Source organism: Dreissena polymorpha, chromosome 14 (genome assembly GCF_020536995.1).
Source record: "Dreissena polymorpha isolate Duluth1 chromosome 14, UMN_Dpol_1.0, whole genome shotgun sequence".
NCBI classification, from domain to species: domain Eukaryota; kingdom Metazoa; phylum Mollusca; class Bivalvia; order Myida; family Dreissenidae; genus Dreissena; species Dreissena polymorpha.
In genome coordinates, this window is record NC_068368.1 from 70,539,021 (window position 1) to 70,565,931 (window position 26,911).

Below are 26,911 nucleotides of genomic sequence, written 5' to 3' on the forward strand. Positions count from 1 at the left end.
CAGTTTGAATATAAATAGACCTAAAATGATGCTTATGTCATTAACAAACCATTCTATATTAGGGTAATTGTATTTATAGGTGTGAAATGAATTGGTTGACTTTACTTTTAAGTAGTTCTAAAACATTATAGTTTTTCTGAACATTATATATTTATAGACTTAACCCTTTGCATGCTGGGAAATTTGTTGTCTGCTAAAATGTCTTTTGCTGAATTTCTAAAATTAGCATTTTCTTCGATTTTTTTTCAAAGAATACTATCAGAATAGCAAACAGTTTGGATCCTGAGGAGACGCCACGTTCTATGGCGTCTCATCTGGATCCAAATTGTTTGCAAAGGCCTTCAAAATTTGGTTCCAGCACTGAAAGAGTTAAGTCTAAAAATTGTTTGATGAATACGGTCCCTGAACTTGGATGTGAATGGAGATTATAGTGAATACAGTTAACAACAAAGTGTCCTTTTTAGCCAATGGCACACAGCCTTTATGTTATTATCTACCAAATTGCAGTATTATTAGATTATATATTTATGTTTCTTTCCCAACAGCATAAGTAATATAATTGAGCACTGTGACATCTATATTTGTTTATTTTCATATCAAGTACTAAAGTGAGTTAAATATGTCTTGTTATATCAATACACTGAACCAAAGCTCTACATGGCTTAAAAAGTGACAAATGATTGGGATAACAAACATATTTCAACTTCAACTAATCTTCAACTTAATCAATACTTAACCCCTTACCACTAAATTACATATCTTGATGCGTTTGTAGTCCCTTAGAAAGTTAAATGTTATTAAAGACCTTTCTTACTAGGTTCAAGTTTTAAAGGTTTCATTTCCAACCCTTAGATACTGATGAGCAGCAAACAGCATAAAACCTGAACAGACTGCGAGTTACTTGCAGACTGTTCTGGTTTTATGCTGTTTACATACAGCCATTTTCACTTTACTTCCGAGTAGGAAAGGGATAACAACCAGCCATACCTCCGTCATTGTCCACATGATCTTTACAAGAAGTCTCCATATTTTTGTCACATGCCTCCCCCTTCCATCCGTCTTTACATCGGCACAGCCACCCCTTGTCAGAAATCACGCATACACCATTGTTGTTACAATCACTTGGACACCCCTCTGTAATATAAAGTTTGCAAGCATTAATTGAGTTTGAGTCTATACATGTTTTAATTGTATTGAACAGTAAGGACTTGCTTTAACAGATGAACAAAATGTCCATCTAAGAAATCTGATTTATAATGCTTACACAAAATGGTAACAATCTTTCATCATACATATTATTAAAGTGGAATCACCATTTAATTGCTGACTGGATTGCTGTGCAGGCAATTTCATAATATGAGCTGCAAATATGGGTCTTATGTCATAATTATGTGGCCAGAATAGCCCCAAAACAGCAAGCATAGCGCAGACTGGTCAGGTGCTACCCTGTTTGATTGACAGTCACACAAGGTTTCATGGTGTCATTAAAGGAAAGAGTAGTCTTAGCAAATGCCCAGGCTAGTCTATAGCAATGCTGGCCACATATAGCATAAGAACCATTTTCCATGCTGCTGCTCATATTGGGCTAGTTGGACATTTAAGGTAAGGCCACAACTTTTTTTTTTATTGGTTTACAAAAATTATTTTGAATATGGTCCATCGGGCGGTCAACCCCCCCCCCAAAAAAAACATCATTGGAAAAAAAGTTAATACTAATAACATGAGAACATAGACAACATATCTTTTATAATCTTAACACAGGGACAACAAATCAAATTATGCAATGAAACACATCAATATCTTCAAATGAAATGAGTCCTAAAAGCACCTTTTGTAACATTAGGCAATTTTAATCACTCCATTACATGACATGCGTTCTTCTCCCATTAAAACGAAAAACTGCGCTTCATTTCCCTAATTCGATGCGCACCATTACGCAATGCGAAGCCCGTTGCATAAATCTTATATAAGATAAACTACTCATACACAAGTTATGTGTTTCCTCTTACTCGACTTATGAGATCGTCCGTGAAAAAAATCGATGTAGATCGATCCCCGCGTCGTCACGGTAATGTTTGTTCAAGTTGTTGTTGTCATGAAAACTCGTTGATTTACAACGCAAAATGTCTTATTTTAACAGACGCAAATTAATTTAATCATATTTTTCAACTTCACTTTTGCTTTATTTTGATAAATTAATCCAAAGTTTAATGTTAGCATGTGTTTTTTACTGGAATTGTAAACAAAGAGTCATTTAAAGTCTTGCGAAAATTTGCAGTCTGTGTGATTTGACAGTTTGGCGTCATCAAAGGAAAGCTGCTTCCTGTCCAAAGCAATAAAGCGACAAATTTCGCCCCGACAAAATTGGCTTCCTTTGTCTAGCAATCAACATGCCGAACCAATCGTGTTTGTTTTTCAATGGCAATCCTCCAATTTAATAATAGCTCGTGCATAGCTCCGCCTTCGAATCTTTTCCTGAGAACGGAAGCGGAGTTTAATGGTTAATTGAGCTAGTGTTTACGCAAGTTGAGTTCCGATTTGCCATATTACTCGGCCCTAAGCATTGAAACGACAAATACATTACCAATGATTTTCCGAGATATACCGATTTGTTCCGACTTCCAAACTCTCTGTACAGTTCCTCACTATGTGGGACGTGTTTACAAAATTCCTAAACACATATATAGTAAATAATGGCAGTGTTTTATTGGATTATTATTTTTCTACTAATTATCAAATTGCAAGGTAATGCTTTTTTTATCTACTACAATATCGGGTTTGTTTAATATAATTAACATGTTAAACAATATAGTTGCGTCACAGACTCAGAAATAAATTTTGATGGGGTCGACATTTTACTGACACTGATTTTCCTATTGTCTGTAATTTTTACCCGAAATAAATTTTGAGAAGTGCCCATAAAAGGACTGGTACATAATGTGTCACATTGAAAAATATCTCGATCTCTGCAATATATATGTGAACCAATCGTTGATAGTACTTACTTGATTTTATTCGCAAATGTACTCAAACCGAACCGTTTTTTTTCCCTCGTTTTGCTCGTTTTTCAGTGCGGTCGGGAATAAAATATTTAAAAAAAAAGACGTTTTTCCGATTTTATTTTTTTCTCCCATTTTCCAAAAATTAGGGTCGGCGGTTTTGTAAACCAAGAAATATAAAAGTCGTGGCCTAAACGAGTCAATGAAATTGTCGTGAAATCAAGAATTACTTGCACTTGATTTGTTGCATTTTTTCCCCTTTTATAACAACATAAAACATATAAAAACAAACAACAATTAAACACCCAACCCACCCAGGCTACAGTGTTTTCCGTTCCAGCCTTTTCTGCAATCGCAGGTTCCATTGTTACAGAATCCGCGTATGCCATCACAGCGATGGTCACACCTCAACTGATCGCAAAGCGCCCCTGTCCACCCCTCGTCACACTGGCACTTCTGGCTCCGACACAAGCCATGGAAACAGGTCAGCCGACATATCTCTGATTGGGGTAAAGTGTAGCACAATGATCAAGTATGAATTACAGTAATTGGTCATTAATGGGTTTTAATTCTGAGTGAAATTATTACTAGTTTAAGTGTTGAGTATAAATGTTATACACATGAAATGACATCAGTTTATATAACATAAATATTTAGTAAATTGTGTTAGAGCTTAAAGGTTTTACATTTGAAATTTTCATTGACTTACTGTTTTGACTTACTTTTATTTGTTTATTGCTGGTTTTCTGATGTCTACTTTGAATTTTGGTAATTACACATTAAAAAAAAAATATGTTTCTAGATCAATTACAAGATTCCATGCAGAATTAAGATACTATCATGCATGCACCTATATATTTAGATTTACTAGTTCCTTCAAATCTAGTGAAAAGACACAAGACAATATATCGCCCAATTGGTACAAAAAGGTACCGTGTGCCTTCTTATTTCAATGTCACATGGTACCTTTTTGCACGAAGGGGGCGAATTATAATGGCATTCAAAAATAGAAACAAGAATTATTAAACACTGTGCATAAGATACAGGAATGGCAAACAAGCAAGCATGTGGAATGAGGGAAACATACTTCAGGTAACATGCCAAGAGAAACAACACTGCCAATTTAATGTATAAGACATTTATAAAATGGCGCTTAATGGGATGATGTGGACTGTGGTAAGAAAAAACGTTCCTAACAAATTGAATCCTTTGTACTTTTGTCCATGCCAGAGATTAGCCCAAACTGCAAACAAGCGTTGATTATACATGTACATTCATGTAATATTATTCATAAAGTTATGAAACTACTGGGTTCATTAACAGAAGGTTAATATATTAATTAAGAGTTAGTTTGGTTAGTTTTTACATGTTAGATTGAGTGAGTTATCAAGGAAGTCATAAGGGAATCTAGAAACCCAGGGGAGGTAACTTGATGCCAAACATTGCACAGGAAGTCACTCTTCAATCCCAAGATGCAGTAAGAGGCATTCCAAAATGCATCCACTTCCTTGCTGTCCCATTTACCTGTTTCACAATCAGACCCAGTGAACAGTTGTTCACATTCACATTTCCCCAACGCCATGCTGTATAACCCGTGCCCGGAACAGTCTTTTGCACAGAGGTGAGTGATATTTATCTTATCGGGCACGCTGCAGTCTGTTCCCCGATAGCCCTTAAAGCAGACGCAATGGCCCAGGGAACAGACCCCATTACCAGAGCAGTTAGGTAGAAGGCAGTCAACTGTAAAAAGTTCGAGTCGTGAAAAGAGATGGAAAATATTATACAGAAATTTGTTAAGTTGAAGACCAGCTACCAGTTTGATAACGTAAAGCAAACATGGTCAACAGCTGCCATAGAATATCATTTTGAAAATGGTCATATAAAAAAGGTTTTCAAATAAAATTCAGCAAATTCTCAAAGCAGTCAAGAAAATCCATATCTGATATTTATAAACTGTGCATGTGAATTGAAAAAAAACGCGCTTTTTAATTTTTGAGTCTTGTGTACACTTATCAATACAAATATTTCAATATACACATTTTCAACGTGTTCAAATATAGCCTATGATCAGCTGTTAACTTCAGACAATAGAAGCAGCACAGAGAAAGCATGATGTAAGGCAAAAAATCATTAGTGAATTGTGTTTCCATAGCATTATTCCAATTACCATTTAGCTACTTACAGACTTGCACCAAAAGTTCATATTATTGGACTGACCAATAACCAATGAGGGCAATTTGGTCATCAATTATTTCATCCAACTTTTCATGCTTACAATTTACCATAAATTAACACATGCATTTTTTCTTGCCGAATGATCCTTTTTTTCTTTAGGTGTTTTACGGAAATAATCACACAATTCAGTAACCATTTTCACAGAGGCAACTGAGAGTGAATATATAATATATAATAGATATACATTGGATAGAAATGATTGAAAATTGTTATTATCCAGATTATGTTGATGAGTATCGCAGTGCACAATAAAGGTTACATTGTGCTTAAAGCTATATTTAGTTATTTAAATAGCTTATTTTACTCTCATAATGTATAATTTGATAACATTTCTGATGTATCATAACCTTGCAGAAAGTGGCGAAACAAGCAAATTAATGATTGAAGCCAGCATACAACAGAAGTAACAACAAAGTAACAGGGCTATAGATAACAATCATACGTGCGTTACTACGCAATTAAAATAACCAAAAAAGTAATTAAATTAAAAATAAAGCGTACAAAAACGCAATTACAAATTTAATAATGTAATTCCTGTAAAAAACCTTGCATCACAAAACACAATTCTTACAAACACCGGGCGTATTTTTAAGACTAGTTATTTTCCGTACTAAAATGTACCGGATGGCGGATAGTTTATATGCCATCCTATGATGAACAGAAGGCAGTCTTTCCAGCGGTTATCAATCTTTGGGGTATTATTGTAATTATTTGTAAACCCGTTCGATTTCTACTTTCATTTTCAAGGTATTCAACTCAAAATGACCCGAAAACAGGGTGCATCTCTTTGAACAGCCATAACTTCATCAATTGTGCAGCGATTTTTACGAACTCGGTCTTATTCAACGCAAAAAAGAATGCACTTTGATAAAAAATTCAATAATTGTTTGTTGTTATGTACAGGTACCTGTTTGAATTCCATTTGTATAAATAATATAGTAACCTAAGTAAATTTGTATTATATTATATAATTTATAAATGTCATTCCCTTAATTACCCAATTGAGTTAAAAACCGTGGTTGAAAAAACCCAATTAAGCTCAAAAGTAGGGGGTGAAATTTTTTGCTAAATCTCTATTGAATTTACAAAAACCCTTTTGTCGTCAAAAACAGGGGGTGAACTACCCAATATACAACCTCTACTTCCGGTCACCTCTCATCGCAGGTCACCCCGTGTAGGCGGCCGGTCTGTGTCGCAACCGTCGATAAACACTATATTATGCACCCCTCTTAAGTGGTAACCGAGTTTCTCCGGCCAGCGGCCAGCAATTTTGCATCCCAAATGTTAAATTCCCCCCATATGAGTGGTCACGCGCAAGTAAGTCAGTCATGTACATTGGCAAAATTACAAAGACGCAACGGCGAAAAAATCGATACGTACTTCCAGTCTGCGGTTTAGGCTCTGTAGTACTGAAGCGTGATGTGTGATAAACATTTTGACAGCCAGTTTGCAAATTGCAATTAATTAGCGGCGGATTATTGGGTTATCGGGTTAAAAGCAATATGCGACTGTTTGATCTTTTTGTTTCCGCACGTGCGAATATCACCTATTATTACTGGAAAGGAGATTCTTAATTTAAAATTTAATATTTGTAGCTCATACTATTTCAAGCACATATTTATGACAATTATCGGCTAATTAAAAGATAAAATGAACAACAAAACTTTAAACCGAAATCAACTGATCTACATGTTCTCTGTGCTACAAAGTTTTTATCCAAAAATCAATACACGCATGCTTTCGGACCATGGGTATGGCGTGACATTGTACATTGGTGCATAATTTTCGCGCGCTTTTGTCGGGACAAAGGAAATACACGATGCTAGAATTTGTAAACGTCTCGTTAACATTAAACAATCGGGAGTGTGTTTCGGATTACAAATTATTATTCTCATTTGGGAATAAAACAAAACATTTATATTTGTTTTATATTTACAATGATTTCAATATTAATTTTGATAAAACCCTTTACGCGGCAAAAGAATGTTTTTTATAATATTATGCATGAAAAGCATGATTACCAGGAGGATTACACCCGGTTGCTATTATCAGTCTCTTAAGTAACTGGCCGCGATTTTATCGTGAAGGAGATCACTGTCGGGACCAATTCGTGCTGTAGGTATTCAAAGCCATAAAACTGCAATAAACCGATTAAATTATCGATTTATAGTGACACGGGAGTTATTCACGCATAACTGATTCACAACTGTTCCCATCTTAAGTGCATTGGGGCCATACAACGCGCATTGTGTAAACAATGAATCATGAGAATGATTCTTTTTCATTGACTTGATTCTGATGATGATGATATTGATGATGATTAGAAAGATGAATAGAATATTTTTGTGAATGAAAATGTTGTTTTATAGCTGATTTTAGAACGGAAGAAATAAAATTGTTTTAAGTCTATACATTGTTTAGTAAATGTACACATATTTACCATTTTGTTTATACAAAAATTGAACAGTTGGCCATGCACTCATGAACTCCAGACTCCCTATGACCCAACCCCCTCTTAAGAGGCCAACCCGCTTAAGCAGCCAATTTGGCTGTTTCCCTTGACTGGCTGCTTAAAAGGGGTTGGACTGTACCCCAAAAGTTATCTATAGCCCTGAAGTAAAGAAACAGTAACAAAGCAAACATTCACTACATGTAGTTCTACAAACTAGAAAATATCAACAGCGAAAAATTGTCACTTTCCACAATTTTTTGGTTATAAATAACAAAAACAAAACAGGTCAGAATAGACTTATTCTTCATGCTGATTGGATGATCTAGAAGAGGACACCTGACAGCACAGCACACATTTAATTCTATCTGATTAGATGATATAAAAGACTACAACTCTGTGTAAAATTGTATACTACTCTACCCTACAGGAAAGAAACACCACCCTACCTTCCCCGCAGTCCAATCCCTTGTAACCCTGATGGCAGACACACTGGCCGTCGATACACATTCCGTTCCCGTTGCAGTTTGGCACCTCACACTCGCTTGTGCGGATGTCACAATCCTGACCTTTCCACCCTTCATGACATTGACACTGGCCTCGGATGTAATTACCATTGCCGTTGCAAAGTGTTGGACATGAGCCTGTAATTGAGTCGCATTGTAAGAAAACTGGGCATAATGCATGTGCCTAAAGTATTGTCCCAGATTAGCCTGTGCAATCCGCACAGGCTAATCAGGGACAAAGCTTTCTGCCTAAATTGGATTTTTGCTAAGAAAGTACTTATTTAAACAAAAAATGTCATAAAAGCAGACAGTGTCGTCCCTGATTAGCCTGTGCATCTGGGACGACACTTTACGCACATGCATTAAGCCCAGTTTTCTCAGAACACGACTCAATTAATGCCAAATGTATCTGCCAGATTACAGTCTTTCAAATTCAGTGGATAACAACGCAAACAAAATGCTGCAACTACGATAAAACAAAACATGTTGCAATTATATACAGTTCATGAAGTGTCTGAGGGGCTTAAAACCTTTTAGCAATATGAATTAGTTAACAGCCTGCGTGTAACTCAAGGTCTGTTCAGGCTTTATTCTGATTGCTGCTCATCAGTATCTAAGAGTTAGAAATGAAGCCTTTAAAACTTGAATCTAGTAAGAAAGGTCTTTAACTTTCTAAGGGACTACAAATGAGTCAAAATAAGTATCTAAGTGGTAAAGTTAAAGCGGGATTATACGATTTTGTATATTATGTGTTTAATTATAATATATTGATACAATATGTAACAATAACACAAAATAGGCAAGAAAAAATATACATTAAAGATGAATTTCATAAAATGCAGCAAAGACAAATTAGCGCCCCACGTATGCGACGTACATAATTTCCTACAATAACCGAAGCATTCGTCTTTATTAGGACCAGAGTTAGTGTTCATGTGTCGTATGAATATATATCATTGCAGGAATTTAAAATGAACCGTTAAACTAAGTTTAGATTCACATCGTCCATGCATGATATACATGCTGGCCAATTCGACTGTACAGCCCTTTTCGATTTCAGAATTTAATATCTGGCTTATTTCCCATTTTTGGACACATGTTCTTCTTAACTTTTATTTTAATTTATATTGAAATATATGTATATTTTTTTACACATTTTATATAAATTCATTAATATTTGACAAAATCGTATAATCTCGCTTTAAAGAATCTTATGTTCATTTATTTCAGTTTTTCAATTTTTATATTAGTTCATATTTGAATTTAAAAATCAGTCACGTCTTCTCATAACAACAACAAACACTAGCAGATACATGCTACAATGATTGGTTATTATGAAAATTTGAATTCTGCAATTTAAACTAGATGACAATTTTTTGTAACTCATTGGTTATGCAAGTACATTTAAATTACAAATGTAGAAGAAAACATCTAAAACTTTTCTTGGTGTCCTTATAGCTCAATTTTACCATAAACATTTTTTGTTGTTGCATGTTACCGGTTTATTTTAATGCAAATTTTGGGAGCATGACTCAACAGTCAGCAAATGAATTTCGTGAACTGGTTGAAACAATTATAAGATTGCCTTTTTCAAAAACATACATTGTCTCTCAAAAAAGTCATTAAACTTAATCCTGTCTATCACAGATGAAAATCTGAACATAAATAATAAAGAGAGTATGACAAATGGTGCAGTATGCAGATGCACATCCAATTAATATTCTACATGTGCAGCGGTCCTTGTTATTCAAACATAAATCACGACCAAAAAACCTCACAAATCTGAAGTTTGCTCCAGTAAAAACTCATGAGCAGAATTTACTAAAAAAAATATTCCATTAACTCCAGAAGAAGAGGACCTAAATGGTAATTGAAACCTTTTGGAATTTTAATATTCCTCCAAAAAGCACCATTAAAATAATTATGATCATTTGATAACAATGATAAAACGCACCATTTCAAGAACTCAGTGTAAAACTACGGGACCTAATGGACATCCATTCAGCAGATACAAAAGTCATAACTCATATTGACAGCAAGGATTGTAACAACCCTGTCTAAATACAGCCGAGAATTTGTGAGGGACTCATGATTCAAGTATTGGAGTTCAGGGTTTAACCCTTTACCACTTAGAAATATATTTTCACATATTTGTAGTCCCTTAAGTTAAATTTAATTGAAGACCTTACTTACTAAATTCAAGTTTTAAAGGCTTCATTTCCAACCCTGAGATACTGATGATCAGCAAACAGCATAAAACCTGAACAGACTGCGAGTTACTCGCAGGCTGTTCTGGTTTTATGCTGTTTGCACATAGCCTTTTTCACTCTGCCTCTGAGGGGTAAAGTGTTAAACTTGTTTGTTTGAGCTCATTTTGAACCAAGATACATCAGTTTTATGGCAAACCTTTGGAACCTTCAACAACCAGTGAAACATATCATGGTAGAACCCTTCACACTGGATCAGTCTGCAGTGTTCAACAATTCTCTTACTGCCATGGTAACACAGGTGCACTTACTCTGCATGCAGTCCCAGCCTGTGAATCCACGGTAACACACGCACTGTCCGTCCCTACAGTCTCCACGACCATTGCAGTCACCCGGGCAACCAGTCTCACGCTCTGTAAACAACAACAACAACAATGATAAACTGTGACCAGTTATGTAAAACTCTTTAGTAAAAAAACTATTTCAAATTCTTAACATAAACAAATTCTCACTTCAGTGCACTTGTCATGCACATGTCTTTTTACATTTTGTAGGAAACTAGTCCATGTTGTTGAGGTGTTGAAGTATCTCAAAAAGATTGCATTTTATGCAAGATAATTTGATTATTTTGATTATTCTGCACTTTTCGTGTCACTTTATTTGCATCTCAGATTTATATCTGGAAACAAGTGCTGGATCAAATAAGTGGTGGTTGCTTAGAATAAGCCTTCCAAGAAAACAAAGTAGTGAAGATTTTAGATGGGTGAAGATTGTTTAACCAGTCTATGTAATTACATGGTGACACAGTAGGCAGGAAGAAAGGGGGTTGAAATAAAGAATGTATTTTACAGATGATTAATTCTTATATCATTGATCAATATTTGCTGATCTTTCCAACTTCATAATTATTGTTTTTCTTTTTACTTGTATCTTTTTTTAATATGTTCAAGCACAATTAACTTGTTACTTCCTTACTGATGAAGTGAGCAAACTTCATTAAAATAAAATGTCCACATAAAAGTAATAACTAACAAGATTTATAGCTACATTGCAGGTAAACAACTCAAGTCTATTGGTTGGGAACCAACACTAACAGTAACTTCCACTTAGTTGGATTAAATAGACTAATGAGTAGTCAAATTTGTTTTATTATGTAAATATCCCTAAAATAGTCTTTGAATTGTGGAGTTTGAAATTACTGTATCAAATAAATATATCAGCAAGTCTCAACAATTGCATGCTTTAATCTCTAATTTGTATAATTCAAGAAATATAAGTAACCATACAATTTGGGCTACGAGCTAACATAGGTTGGCAGAGTTGAAAGCGTTGAGATAAGAACTGTGGTATCTGCTGACCATATGAGCATCAACGCGAGAAAACAGGATTTTATGCCAGTCTTCACAGGCTAATAAGGGACGCCACTTTCTGCCTAAACTGGATTTTGGCTACAAGTCTTTGTTTAAATAAAAAATTATTGAAAACAAGATGTGTTTGTGAAACACAATGTCCCTCTATATGACGTTTGACCTTGTAGGATGACCTTGACCCTTCACCACTCAAAATGTGCAGCTCCGTGAGATACACATGCATTTTAAATATAAAATTGCTAGCTTCAATATTGCAGAAGTGAAATTACATGAGCAATTTAAACCCATATATTTTACCTTGAATGATGACCTTGACCTTTCACCACTAAAAATGTGCAGCTCCATGAGATACACATGCATGCCAAATATCAAGTTGCTATCTTCAATATTGCAAAAGTACTCATAAAATGAGCGATTTTGGACACATATATTTTACATATGACCTTGAAGGATGACCTTGACCTTGCACCACTCAAAATGTGCAGCTCCATGAGATACATATGCATGCCAAATATCAAGTTGCTATCTTCAATATTGCAAAAGTTATTGCAAATGTTAAAGTTGGCGCAAACCAACCAACCAACCAACAGACCAACAGACAGGACAAAAACAATATGTCCCCCACTACTATAGTGGGGGACATAAAAATATATAAAAGCAGAAAGTGGCATCCCTGATTAGCCTGTGTGGATTAAAATTTTAGTATATCAAACTATTGCATCTGATATTATTATTTACACGGGGTGTAAATAATCATAATAACTATACAAGGTCAGTTATTGCTGTTTTGCGAAAACGTTACATGTGGCCACGTATACAATAGTTCAATGACCAACGATCATGATATGCATGCAGCCATAATAATTACGCTTACTGTAGAATTCCGCCTTAAAGACAACCTTCTGGGGTTGGTCCATGTCGTTGTACAGTGCCACAAACCACACACCAGTCTCCAGGTACTTTGTAATGGCCGTGTCAAGGGTATCCTGCAAGGGAAAGAGATGTAAAATGTTAACTTGGCAATGTTGTTTTACATGAAAAATTGAGGGAATACATTGGCAGTTATGTAGTTGTTTTTTTCCTTGACAATTCTGTTAAAACTTGGATCATGAAAATGTCATTTGCTAGAATTAAGGCTAGCCTATTAATTTGATAAGATTGTAAGATACATCAGAGCTGATAAATTAAGATTACGCACTTGGCTTGACACTGAGGGGAAATGCTTGAATAAACTGTTACTGAAAAAAATTCCACACATCTTTTAGTATTGATTTCACTTTTTGTTGTGCACCATAAATTTCCGATTTATATCGGAACACCTTCTGTTATTGGCAATTTTATTGTGTTATTTTCTCATTTTCCCAGAGTTTTTAAAATTGGTTCAACACAGAAAGATAAAAGTTACGAACAATTCAACGGACATACGTTATAATTACTGTCCAATCAATTGGAACTCCCGTATTTACCCTCTTCCCTATATGAAACACACACATCTTTTGTAAGGAAGTCTGTAAATAATAATTTCCCCCGTCCAGATATTAATCTATATATTGGAACCTTCACATAATGGTTGGTTGTTTGTTCATTCTGAGATGATTTACTTCCCTCATTAGATTGCTCAAATATTCATAGCCCTAGGAATCTAATCAAGAGAAACAATTGTTTTATGGACAAACTTGACATGCAACTTCAGTATCCCTTTAAAGTGAAATAGTGAAAATGTTGGATTGATTAACATTTTGTATTCAACATAATATCTTATAAAATAATATTAAGGGGAAAGTGTAATTTCATTTCTTAAAAGAAGGAGGGAAGAGCCACATTAAACAAGGGCTGTTTGTAAAACATGCATGCCCCCCATATGGGCTGTAAGTTGTAGTGGCAGCCATTGTGTGAATACGTTTTTGTCACTGTGACCGTGACCTAGTGACCTGAAAATCAATAGTCATGATCAATGTACCTATAAAGTTTTATGATCCTAGGCCTAATTATTCTTGAGTTATCATCAGGAAACCATTTTACTGTTTTGAGTCACTGTGACCATGACCTTTGACCTAGTGACCTGAAAATCAAAAGGGGTCATCTGCCAGTCATGATCAATGTACCTATGAAGTTTCATGATCCTAGGCCTAAGCATTCTTGAGTTATCATCCAGAAACCATTTTACTATTTAGAGTTACTGTGACCTTGACCTTTGACCTAGTGACCTGAGAATCAATAGGGATCATCTGCCAGTCATGATCAATGTACCTATGAAGTTTCATGATCCTAGGCCTAAGCCTTCTTGAGTTATCATCAGGAAACCATCTGGTGGACAGACCGACCGACCGACATGTGCAAAACAATATACCCCCTCTTCTTCGAAGGGGGGCATAAAAAGTAAGCATGATCATTTATCTTAACAAACCAAATATTGCAATTCTTAAGGCTTCAACCCACAACGTGATGCTAGTTTCAAACATTTTCACTGATCTGATGATCTCTAAGTGACCTGTTCACAGATTGGCACATTGACCATTTTTCAAACTTTTGTCACACTTGTTCCAAAAAATAATACAACAGTCTATAAAGGATAAAAACACACCACAGACATAGAAAACTGATTTAAATACATTGTGATTGTGTTAAAGCGCCAAGTGTTCTGTTACATATTGAGCATTAAAGCAAAACCTATGGAAAGGTAAAGTGTTTAAGGTGATAGCAAGTCATTTTCTTAATAGTCCAGGAATCCAAAGCTGATGGGAGCAACGTTTTTTATTTTGTTTTCTAATTTAAAAAGTTATTGGAATAATACTTGAATATTATGTTTTCTACACTAAGTCTATCAAGTTAAGATTGTGAGCAAGTCACTTTAACCTTTGAACAATTTTGTCAGGAATTTTGTGTTAAAAAATCTATACCATTTACACAATTTTTATTTGTTAGTAAATGACTTTTAAATTGCCGAATTTGTTTGTGATGATAAACATGTTTATATTCTTAATATATATTCCGGAGCTTCAATTTATTCAATTTTTTCCTTTTAAACTTTTTGATTTTTAAGTATTTTTTACGAAAAAAGACAAACATGCCAGACCCACATCACAAGCAATTATTGTTTTTCTAAGAAACTTTCAAACACCAGTAAATGTATTTGAACCCTCCTTAGGGATTAATTAGACAGACTGGCACCAAATTACGCTAAAATAACATGGCATTACGTCTTCAACAGACTAATCTCCAGCTCTTTCGCTAGTCCTAGCTCATCCTATAGACTGTCCATGGGGGCTATATTGCACTAAGATTGGCTGGAAATACCTCCAAAAACGCAACAGGATCAGTAATATGGGCCTCTAGAGGTTAGAAATAGATATGGCTGTCAACAGTGTTAACAAGCATGGTTACATTGCACTGATATATTGACATTTGGCTTAAGATAGCGAGTACTTGCTTGTAGCAACATAAGGTATGGGAAGACCCATGATTTGCCTTGATTAAATTTATGGGGCAAATGAAGCTTAAGGCTTATCAAGACAATTCTGAGTTTTTGAGAATTATGGTTTCAAAGGAGAAGTAATTTTAAGATGCTTTTTTTTCAACAAAAATCGTTATGGTAGTAAATGATTGTTCAAGAGCTCAAACCAGCCTGTTTTTCACATAATTTATTCTCTGGCACAATTGCATTAATGTTGGATTCTTTGATATGTTGGAAGGTCCAAAGTATTGCACTCAATTGAAACTGTTTTGCTTTCCATAAAAACTGAAACTGATGTCAATAGGCCATGAAAAAAGCACTATAATTTTCCTTTGAAAGAGAGCCTTTTAATGCTCAATTCTAGGGTTGAGTGCACAAATATTATATCTCAACAGTATCATTACTCTTGTTGTGATGATAGCCCTTGCAAATCTCCATGGACCTGTAAGCTACTATGTACAATATACAAAAACCTTTTCTGAGATGGCACTTGAGTCACATGCATTTTTCACAGAGCACAGCTCACATACCTTTGCCTGTCGTTTTGTTCTTGTTGTCAATGTGCGACCATCTATGACCTCAAAGAAGTCAAACTGCGCTATGGTTGGCGGAAGACCCCGACGACCATACACTCCAAGGACACCACTGCTAGGCAACGTGACGTTGAACTTGACAAACTTTGGTTCCGCTTGGTTGAATTTTGATTGCCAGAAAGAGCCAGGTGCGATCGTTAGTTCTGATTGGTCACCAATTTGATACTGTACAACAGCGAAGGAAGTGGGTGGGGAAAATGTGCTTCCTAGAAATAAACAATATTTATAAATTAAAAGCCTGTTTACTTGTAAAAGTGTTAATTTAAGTTTTAGTTTATCACAAGAAAGAACGAAAGAAAAAGAAAGAAAGAAGAAGTTATTTCCTACTATTCAAGTTTTAATTACCTGACATACGAGTTATACACATAACATTTGCTATTTTTTAAGTAATTGTTGAATTGAAATAATTTTGATTCCAAACAGTGAATGTTATTTTAAAGGCAATTAAGATCAATTTCATGTGAAAATGGATCTACATAAACATCAAACATATACTTGATCTGATAAAGATATTATTGAAATAAGACTTCTAAAAATGATTAACTGAACAAATGGCCTAAAAGAAAAAAATACATATGCGTGGGAAATATATATAACATGCACTTCTATAAAAACAAGGAACTGTCGGAGACGGGTGATGCTCCGCAAAGGTTTTTTTGTCACAATATTGCACTATATATTCAGATAAAGGAAACGTCTTGAGGGCACAGTAGTTGGGGGGTACAAGAATTTTTTTATAGAAAATTTCAAAGGGCCATAACTCTGTGAAAACATCTCCTCTTGGTAGTGAAGCTTCCTATAAAGTTTTATTGAATTCCGGTCATTAGTTGCTGAGAAATAGCCAGGACAAGAATTGCACTATATGTACAGTTAATGGAAAATTTCAAAGGGCCATAACTCTGTGAAATATCATCCGACCAGAACCGGCTGATAATATGCACATCTCCTCTTGGTAGTGAAGCTTCACATAAAGTTTCATTGAATTCCGGTCATTAATTGCTGAGAAATAGCCCGGACAAAAAGTGTTCACGGACTGATAAACACACGGACGGACAGATGAAGCGGCGACTATATGCTCCCCCAAAATTTTTTGGGGGGAGCATAATAAAACACAACTTTAACAATCATTAAATATAACAAATACCGCATGGCTGCTCATCTCAAGCAGGTGATAAAAAACCCCATAAGTATTGCATTGGTAAAATTTATCTCAATTTTATCGTTCTCTGCTTCTGATTGATCACACACAAAGACAAATAGCTTTACATTGTGAATCTCGACTTATACCTCAGTCACAAATAGACACCGATCACCGTTTGATCAGCGGACTACGTATTTTTCCACTCATCGGGCTGGCGACCAGCCGATGATTGCACAGAAACCGGGCCAATTTGTAAGATCGGGCGGCGTCCGGATTAATTTTAAGTCTCACTTAAAGTTTTACCCAACGCCGGCCCGGGAAGGAATCGAGTTGAGATCGAAACAAGATCGGACGATCAACCCACGGGTATCGCCGGACATCGGATTCATTGAACGTGTATCGGCAAAACTAAAGGTATTTCCAAGAGGCATATACATCGGCCAGTGACCATCTGATTGCCGGAGGGCCTCCGCACGATGTCGGGCGCACGCCGGGCGATAACCTTTCGTTGATCTTCCGATCTTTTTTCGATCTTAACTCGATTCTTTCCCGGGCCCGATGTCGGGTAAAACAAACTGTGATATAAAAAATTAATCCGAACACCGCCTGATGCTACAAAATGACCCGATGTGCGTGCGATCATCAGCCGCTGATCGGACGGTGATCGGTGTCTATTTGTGACTGAGGTTTTAAACTTTGTCACTCATCAGACGGCGGACGGCTCCTACGTGTCCAGTCTTCCCAGTGCCTGGAGATCGGACACATCGGCCAGCGACCGGATTATTTGTGACTGAGGCATTACCCCTTAATAAGGTTGACCGCTTTACCCTTTCCCACTCGGAATGAAAGTGAAAATGGCTATGTGCAAACAGCATAAAACCAAAACAGCCTGCGAGTAACTCGCAGTCTCAGGTTTTATGCTCTTTGCTGCTCATCGATATCTAAGGGTTGGACATGGAGCCTTTAAAACATGAATTTACTACGAAAGGTCTATAATTAAATTTAACTTTCTAAGGGACTGCAAATGCATCAAAATACGTATCCTAGTGGTGAAGGGTTAAGCTAGGTCAGATTGGACTGTCTTTACTAAACCATTTATACAAATGACCAAACTAACTGAACAATAAAGAAGAACAAACATACAAAATACGATACAAAACACAACACAAGGGTAACCAAAATGTCCATAGAGATTTACTGCATGTCCATGAAACATAAACCCAGACTTAAAAGCAATGAATGACAAATAATATGATTTACACTGACAGAAACCATTCCAGCTGACAGACAAATGTGACTGGGGAAAAATCTACACAATGATAACTCTCAAAGGCAGAATCGTCAATTCATCAAAATTACATGGAGCTTTGAGACTTTTCTGGACATTTTTATACATAGCCGTTGTACACGATTATGGGCATTATTACTGATATTTTCACAGAGAAATAAAATATTTCAACAATATGATTTCATGCATCAAGATCTCAAAAACAAATGATACTTTGAAATGTTTAGCTGTGTACAAAAAAATAGTACAGCTTTAATGCTCTCAAACAAGAATTGTGCCATGGCAAGACAGGATGTTGCAATAGTAGCCTTTAAAATTAAATGTAAATTGGTGGAAATATATTCAAAATTAATAAAGCATTTTTTATTATAAAACAGTTTTTTCCATATTCTACTGAAAACTAGAGTTTGTCACAGTTTTCCCCTGATGCAACATGTTGTAATATTACACAAGTTATAAAATTATGTTTAACAAAGTCACATTTTACAAGAAGGCATAACTCAAACCGTATCTGTTGATTGTGATGGAGGAGGGAAAACCATTGCAAAACACTTCAGACACCTGGTTTGCGCTGCTAATGGCAAATGAAAGAACACTTAGTTTTGGGCAACACAACCCATCCTTATGTATAACAGTGAACTGTAGTTCCACTTTGTTTGCTTTTTGTGATATTTTAAACAATTCTACACTATAATATACTGTAAAACATGCACAATTTGGAAAAAAACAAACATTTGCCAGACTTTTTTTAATGGGTAGGCCTTGTTTTGATAAGGCCTTAAACATTTTAATATGTTGTCTGTTTATTAGAAACACAAGGGATTTATTTAAAGCTAGAAGATACATGGAAGGTCTTATTGCAATCATTTCTTTTACATTGTCTGCTGAAGATCGTCATATTTCACGCTCATAAAAAAGCAACATATATTAAGTAAAGAACAAAATTTGTGTTTGTCAGAAACACAATGCCCCATACTGCGCCGCTTTGAAGCCATATATTTGACCTTGGACCTTGAAGGATGACCTTGACCTTTCACCACTCAAAATGTGCAGCTCCATGAGATACACATGCATGCCAAATTTCAAGTTGCATTCTTCAATATTGCAAAAGTTACGGGCAATGTTAAAGTTTTCTGACGGACGGACAGACGGGGAGACTGACTGACTGACGGTCAGTTCAACTGCTATATGCCACCCTACCGGGAGCATAAATACAACAACAGCTGAGTACATGAATAAATCTGAGCAAACAGCAGCTATTTTCCCACCCTCCAGACGACATCTCATACAGAGCTTAGGAACTGACACTGAGAATGTCTCAAGCTGTCTAATGTCTGCCAAGGAAAGAGAACTGACCAAATTGCATTATGGGATTGCCAATGTAGACTGGACAATCATTCAAAATAGACATTTCTGACCATTAGGTTAAACTCTTTTCCAGTGGAGCTTAATTTACCAAGGACCCACATTATATTGACTGGGGACAAAATGTCGTCTGCTTAAATAAGATGTAAGCCGTCTAATCTTCGTACACTTTTCTGTTATTAATTTCTTATCCTCCTATGGAGAAGGACTTATGGGATGCTTCCCCTGGATATTTTACAAGCAGCTTTCCATTACAAGATGAACGATTTAGAGATAATCATTTTCTACTTAAAATATATGACAAACTGCACATTTGTCCTGTATTTCAAAACAGGACAGTTAATGGCTGTAAAAGAATCCTTCTCAACAAGATAAAATGGCATGGGAACATTATTTTATGAAAGTTTCAGAAATGATATAATAAAAATTTAAAGTCTCATACCAAAAGCTTTCACAGCAATAAAATGAGATACGAGAGAGAAAAAATCTGACAGTGCATTATACGTTACTTACTTTGAAAAATAAGAACACATTTAGGAACGAATACACTGTTTTTTATTTGGTGACTGCGAAATATGTGAAAGAGTTGATATTTATTTCATCAGCTGCAGGAACAATGTATAAACTATGACATTGTCACATATAAAGCTCCCTTTTTTGCAACTTAGTCCAAGGATTTATTTATACCGGTAAATGGTGATACCAGGCAAACAAGCAAAGAACTATTTCTTGTCTGTCTGTCTTACTGCCAGTAAAAAAACATCAATTTTGTGGAAAGATTCCATATAAGTTTGGGAAGTATTTTTCGGGGAAGATTTATGTACTTCTAAAAATCATTAATGTTTAGTTCTGTTTAATGGTTTTTCAGTGACTTTACAAGTACAAAATGGAAATAATGTTAGTGGAAAAGCCAATCAACACAATTCGCAGAATTACCACAACCAGTTAAGGAACTTTTTTTTTTGAAAAGCCCTCTCACCTGTAGGAACTACTTTCTCACAAGTACCACAGAGCACATCTAAACTAAGACGAGATGAGAGGTCAGGATTCTGCATGCAAGCTAGACAATTCTGGGAACACGACGAATTACCATAGTCTGCTGTCTTACTGGTTGGTTTAACATCTGTAACTTCAAGTACATCGTCGACTAATCTCGTTTCTGAAAAAACAGCATCACACAACTAAATTACTTGTAAAGCTAATTGAGCTTACAAACAACATTGGGGCATAAAAGTAATTACAGGAATGTTTTGAGACTACAGTGTCTTGTTTGTATACAGATTTTTTATGTTTGGAACCTTATTTTTGGCAAACATTACTCACAAATTTTACATTAATTTTTCTGACATGATAAGTTAATAATGTGTTTTCTAAATATATCTATGGCCTTTAAAGTAACGATCACGCTAAAAAATATCAAATATTTCGTAAAGCTAACTCATACAAAAATCATTGTTACTTTTAGCAAAATGCAAAATTTCAATGTTAGATGTTGTCTGGTAACATTGATTAAACAAATACAAAATGCTTGTTTTTATTTTTTTGGGTAATAAATAATTCCATTTTTATTTCCCGCGAAATATCCGAACATTTAGGGGCGAACACGAGATTGGATTCAGTCAGAGTCAGAAGCATGGCGGCAGCAGATTTCTGGAAAAACTTCTATAAATTATGCAAATGAAAGCAACCCAAATGAATCCGATCCTGACTCATTATCATCTACAAAACGAAAGTAGATAAAGTGGAACGATATTTAGATGCTTTAAAGTTGCAGAATGTTTGCATTTTAACGTTTTTACACCAATGTTACTTGTTCTTAGGGTCTTCCTTGTAAATAAACATCATATGGTACTGTTTTTTTGCTGAAAATTTTTATATAGCATAATACAGTACGTATGTAGTATTGGTGAGCGTGATAGTGGCTTTAATAAATGCTACTGACAATAATGTTTTGCAATATTTAACTTTGCAAAACAATGTCTAATATTTCAATTACAAATCAAACACAAAGTGGTTGTTTTATATCAATAAATAAAGTCATAGCGATTTTTTAAATCTTTTTTATGGCAAATATTGAAAAAATATTTTTTAAACAATAAGACAAGAAACTGATATAACAGAAATATCGTTCTTTTCTGCTGCCTCATTCTTCATTTGAAAATCAAAATGCATTGCCCAAACCTCTAATTTTGGTTCCTAATTGAAAACCTTTGGCAAAGATTGAACTTAATAGCGAGCAATAAAACTTTCAATTTTCGCTTGCATGATTGGAAAATTCGTAAACCAAGAATGCAATAAATAATTGAATTCTGTTTTGCACGGAAATTGGTTTTCTATATGTGACTATAATGGTTTTAGTAGCCCACAAATCTGTATTATTAACCAGGGGATTGCTAAGAACATTATATCTTTACAATCAGAATCTTTTCTGTTTAAAGCCATCCTGCACAATCAAATATTATAATTTAAACATGGAATGTTAAGTTCAAACCAATACTTTTGGCAACTAATGAAACATGATCCATTTTCATCATCCAAATCGTGAATTTGCCATGAGTATGACTTCATAATCACAACTACTATGCATTTGATCATAGAAGAACAGGAATGGATGTCCTTGCAGGATTGGACATAATTTGTATGGTGTTAATTTTTGAGCCTTGCTCTGTGAAAACCAGGCTTAATGCATGTGAGTTAAGTGTTGTGTGAAAACCAGGCTTAATGCATGTGAGTTAAGTGTTGTGGGAAAACCAGGCTTAATGCATGTGAGTTAAGTGTTGTGGGAAAACCAGGTTTAATGCATGTGAGTTAAGTGTTGTGGGAAAACCAGGCTTAATGCATGTGAGTTAAGTATTGTGGGAAAACCAAGCTTAATGCATGCGAGTTAAGTGTTGTGGGAAAACCAGGCTTAATGCATGTGAGTTAAGTGTTGTACCTGTGCATTAGCCTGTACAGTGCACACACGCAAAATCAGGGAAGTCATGTACTTAACCTAAACTAGATTTGTTTAAAGAAAAGACTTCTGTGAAATGAGAAAGCTGCATAAAAAGAGGTCCAGAAGGCTTATCTGGGACAATGCTTTACACATGCATTATGCCCAGTTTTCCCATACTGGGTTTACACATGCATTATGCCCAGTTTTCCCATACTGGGTTTACACATGCATTATGCCCGGTTTTCCCATGCTGGGCTAATAACTTTCACTGTGTTTTATCATGATGTCTTTGGTACATCAAAAGTTTTATAAGTGTTACTCAATTAAGAAATACAACTTGAAAATAGCCTTTTTTTCCCCAAAACAAATAGCAGTTAATCTGTATAACAGAGTGAATACTTCATACATGAAAATCTCCTTCAATTTTTGTCAAGGAATTCAATAGCCACAGATTGTTTGTAATATCCTAATGGCCTGGCAAAATCAATCATGGACACATAATGAAAATCTGGGCAATGTAATATAAACCTGGTACAAAATTACAGGCATAACCCCCATTATGGTCTACAAGCAGAAATGGACGGCACTGGACCACTGTGCTCTTATGACATGGAACAATACATAGCCATTGATATAAGGATTTATTAATCAACGTGTTCTTCCCAGGGAATTCATAACATTTACTTCTTTATATAATAATTAAAATTACACAGCACAAGAATACCTGATATGGATATGGGTATTGAAAGAAATTTGCTTGTATATAAATGCATATAGATTTGAAAGTATCAGTATCAAAATGAGTATGATAAATTTGATATATTAAATGTGTTTTGAAAATCTCAATATGCTACATGTAATAAGGTACAAGTTGAACTTCGAAAATTAATCAATTATTGTGTTGTATGACTACAATATACAGACATTTTTTTAAATGGCAAAGTTGTATGATACATATATTATGAAATTTACAAATAAACATATAATAGCAAATTCAATAAGTAAACTGTATTGATATGATAGAGATTAAAATTCTAGTATGAAATGTGTCCACTTCATCAAATTCTAGTATTGAAATGGGTCCAGTTTATCAAAATTCTTGTATTGAAATGGGTCCACTTTTTCAATAGTATCGTATACAAATGGGTCTGCTTTTTCAAAAATCTTGTATCAAAATGGGTTTACCTTATCAGAGTTACAGTATAAAAACGGGTCACATTTCGGAAGTCTCAGCGGGACACCCCTACCCTAAAATTTGGGAAAATACCCCTCCGGGAGATTCCTTCTACAAGAATGCATATGTTTTGAAAGAATGCGTTTTTTAAGAAACAAGATCTTGGTTAGGGACAAAACAGCAGACATGATTAATTTAGTCTTAATGACAACAAGAGTTTCATAGGTTTATTTTACATAGCTTATGTTACTTCTAGTTATGGCAGGATGCCGATTTCACTTGCCAATAGTCCTTTAATTTCTTATTTCTTAAGTACAATCAAAGCAACCACATCTTAATCTGATATAAAATAATATGAAAAAAATCCATATCCCCATATGGCTTTTCGACATAAATTACTGTTTCCCTTTATTTTCATGACATTTTTTCATTAAAAATTTTACCTAATTTAATATTTCGTAGCTTATAAAAATTCCATTAACAAATATCTGAATACATTTTATTATGGGTTGTTATTGAAATTTAATACAAAAATTAAGAAACCTTATGATGCAAACGGGGGAAGTAAGATGCAAGAAAACTGGTCTTGCTAAAAAATAACACAATGGCAAAGAAAAAAGTCCAATCAGAAACATTTTAATGAACTACTTACTTAATAAATATGCAACAAATCCCAGGGAAACAAGCATGAGGACTAGAAGAATGATTGCGAAACACTTCCAGGAACAGCGCTGTTGTAAACGCGTCTTCCATTCATGTTTAGAGTTCTTAAACTTGTCATAATACCCGAAGTCTTGCGTGGTTTGGCCTGCGGGATAGAACGGGACACTCGGACTGGAGGTCCCAATCTGATGTGGGAACACAAAGTTTTGTCTGAAAAGAAAAGAAATCCACATATTCATCTATTTATAACTTGTCAGGAATATAAACAAAATACTGTGAAACCATTATTAATCGTCGGGCATTAATATTCGTGTATTCGACCTATTTACGAATTCGAGCTCCTAACGAACAATTATGTCCCATATTTGAACAAATTATAAAGACTGAATTACCAAAGGCATGAGGCCCTTAAATCCAACGTAATCCACGCATACATACTCCGTCTGTTTTGTAATCGAGTTTAATCCGGTTTTGACACACAAGGGTGTAGATTACACAGTGTAATTAATTGAACCGTGACATTGCTCTAAATCGCAAGTGCAGTACAGCTGTATCCACTGCGTTGACTTCGTTTAGGTAGAATAGTAATGATTAGCGCTAATTGTTAACAACTTTATTACCCATTGTGTGTATTGTGTTTTTCAGTGTTGTTGCAAATTATACAGCCTCCACGCAGCGAATCGGGATCAAAGACATAAACGAAATTAAAAGATGATGATGTGTGATCAAGACCTGACTTATATACATTCTCCGCATTGATTACAAATTTATACAGAACATATTGATTTGTGTTTGGTTGTTTGCGTTAAACTACAATACAGATGTAAAAATAGCTTGTGTTTCGTTTATGGGCTATCGATATTTTGGTTATTGACAGCTTAGACAAGTTTTACGATACATGTTTCAAACAGTGTCACTTGTAGCAATTGAAAACGTAACAGGTAAAGAGAAATTAGCAATGACGATTAGTTCCATCCAAAGGTACGGTATTTGTTCACAAAAATTCACTTATATTTTTGCGCATTTTTCAGGAAATCCCCGGAAAGCACGTTTTTCGAATGACTAAGTATGACGCAATAAAACATTGCTTTGTTTCCTAATGCATTCAATCTAATTTAAACTCATTCGTCCATTGGTTGTTACATTTAAATATGAACTGTGCCCTATGAAACCGCTGTCCCATAATGCACTGTTAATTTTACACTACAGAAAATTATTGTCATTAAAGTGATCAAATATTTATGATGCAAAACTCTTGAAACTTTATTGAAAATGGACCAAATAGTTTGCTAACGCTAATTTTAAGCAATAATCTTCGCATCTTCTCTAATTTGCGCCGATAAAGGTAAGATTGTTATTAGTTTGGCGATGATAATAAATGAATAAGACCAATAGGCAATTTGCTTCACTGTTTCAAACACTCATTAACGGTTATTCGGTCCCACTTATCCGCTAATCTTAATAATGATATACTAATGGGGGCCAATTACTGATCACCTGATAACAAAAGACTAGTATATTGACATGTGACAAACAGGCTCCACCTCCTGCAAGTGACTCTCAAGTGTCCTCCCTCTTTCCCTACTACGATTTATCGCAACAGCGATATATTTCATACAAACAAATCGAATATTGGCTGAAGCATTTTATTTTTTTTTCAAAGTCAGGAAATGGCAAATTTAAGTGCTGACGAAAACGTCATTTTTATAAAAATGACGAAATTTCGTGCTGGCGAAAATAAATGGTTTCACAGTACTAGGTTTAAACATTTTAAAGTCTTAAATGTGTCACAATTTGGCTACTGACATTCATAACGATCTATTTAGCTTCCAAAAATAAGTACCTGTAAATTATCCGAATAATCTAGTTACAGATCCTCAAGGTGTTCATCATAACACTTACTTACACCTCAACCTTAAAAAATTAAAATTCTCAAATATTTTGCAAATTTGTATATTATGACTCTGATTAATTTTTCATATTGGCTAAGCTTTTCAGCAAAAAATATTGCGTTTCTAATTAACACTTAAGAAATAAACAGGAACTATTGACAGTAATTCTCAAAGAATTCAGACTGAGCCAGTACTAATTCATAGTGCAAGCTTTCTATGTATATGTTATTTTTTATTTAACAAGTTTCAACAAATTTCATATCTTACTTGACTACTTTTCTCCTGGCAACCATTGTAGATTTTGCAAGGTGTGTAAAAATAGTCATGAATGGGGCAAATCCAAAGTACTCCAGTGTTCCCACTTAATTCTCAATATGAGTCATTGTAAAAGTAGCTTGTAAGAATTCAAATAGAGGAACACTACCAAAAATTTGTCAAACTAGAAGTGGAAATATTCCATACACATTACACATGTATCACTTTACAATTTCAAGATCATTTAGTGTTTTTTTTACATATTTCTAACACTGTCCATATTTTTCAGTTGAAAACAAAATTGTAATATCAACACCTGTAATGAAATAATGTACACAAAAACATTCAATTAACAAATTAATTCCAAAATTTTCAAAATGCACAG

At 34.9% G+C, this 26,911-nt stretch overlaps 1 protein-coding gene across 1 annotated transcript in view; it reads right to left on the bottom strand.

Moving 5' to 3' along the window:
• Positions 1 to 26,911, bottom strand: part of LOC127858931 (teneurin-m-like) — a 266,676-nt gene that overhangs the window by 20,097 nt on the left and 219,668 nt on the right. Inside the window, exons 12-20 of the mRNA XM_052396275.1 lie at positions 24,369 to 24,589; positions 20,698 to 20,766; positions 15,751 to 16,019; positions 12,641 to 12,752; positions 10,708 to 10,809; positions 8,133 to 8,327; positions 4,524 to 4,739; positions 3,314 to 3,499; positions 988 to 1,134 (exon numbers count right to left, since the gene is read on the bottom strand). Coding sequence (XP_052252235.1) covers positions 988 to 1,134; positions 3,314 to 3,499; positions 4,524 to 4,739; positions 8,133 to 8,327; positions 10,708 to 10,809; positions 12,641 to 12,752; positions 15,751 to 16,019; positions 20,698 to 20,766; positions 24,369 to 24,589 — 1,517 coding nt within the window. The remainder of the gene's footprint in view (positions 1 to 987; positions 1,135 to 3,313; positions 3,500 to 4,523; positions 4,740 to 8,132; positions 8,328 to 10,707; positions 10,810 to 12,640; positions 12,753 to 15,750; positions 16,020 to 20,697; positions 20,767 to 24,368; positions 24,590 to 26,911) is intronic.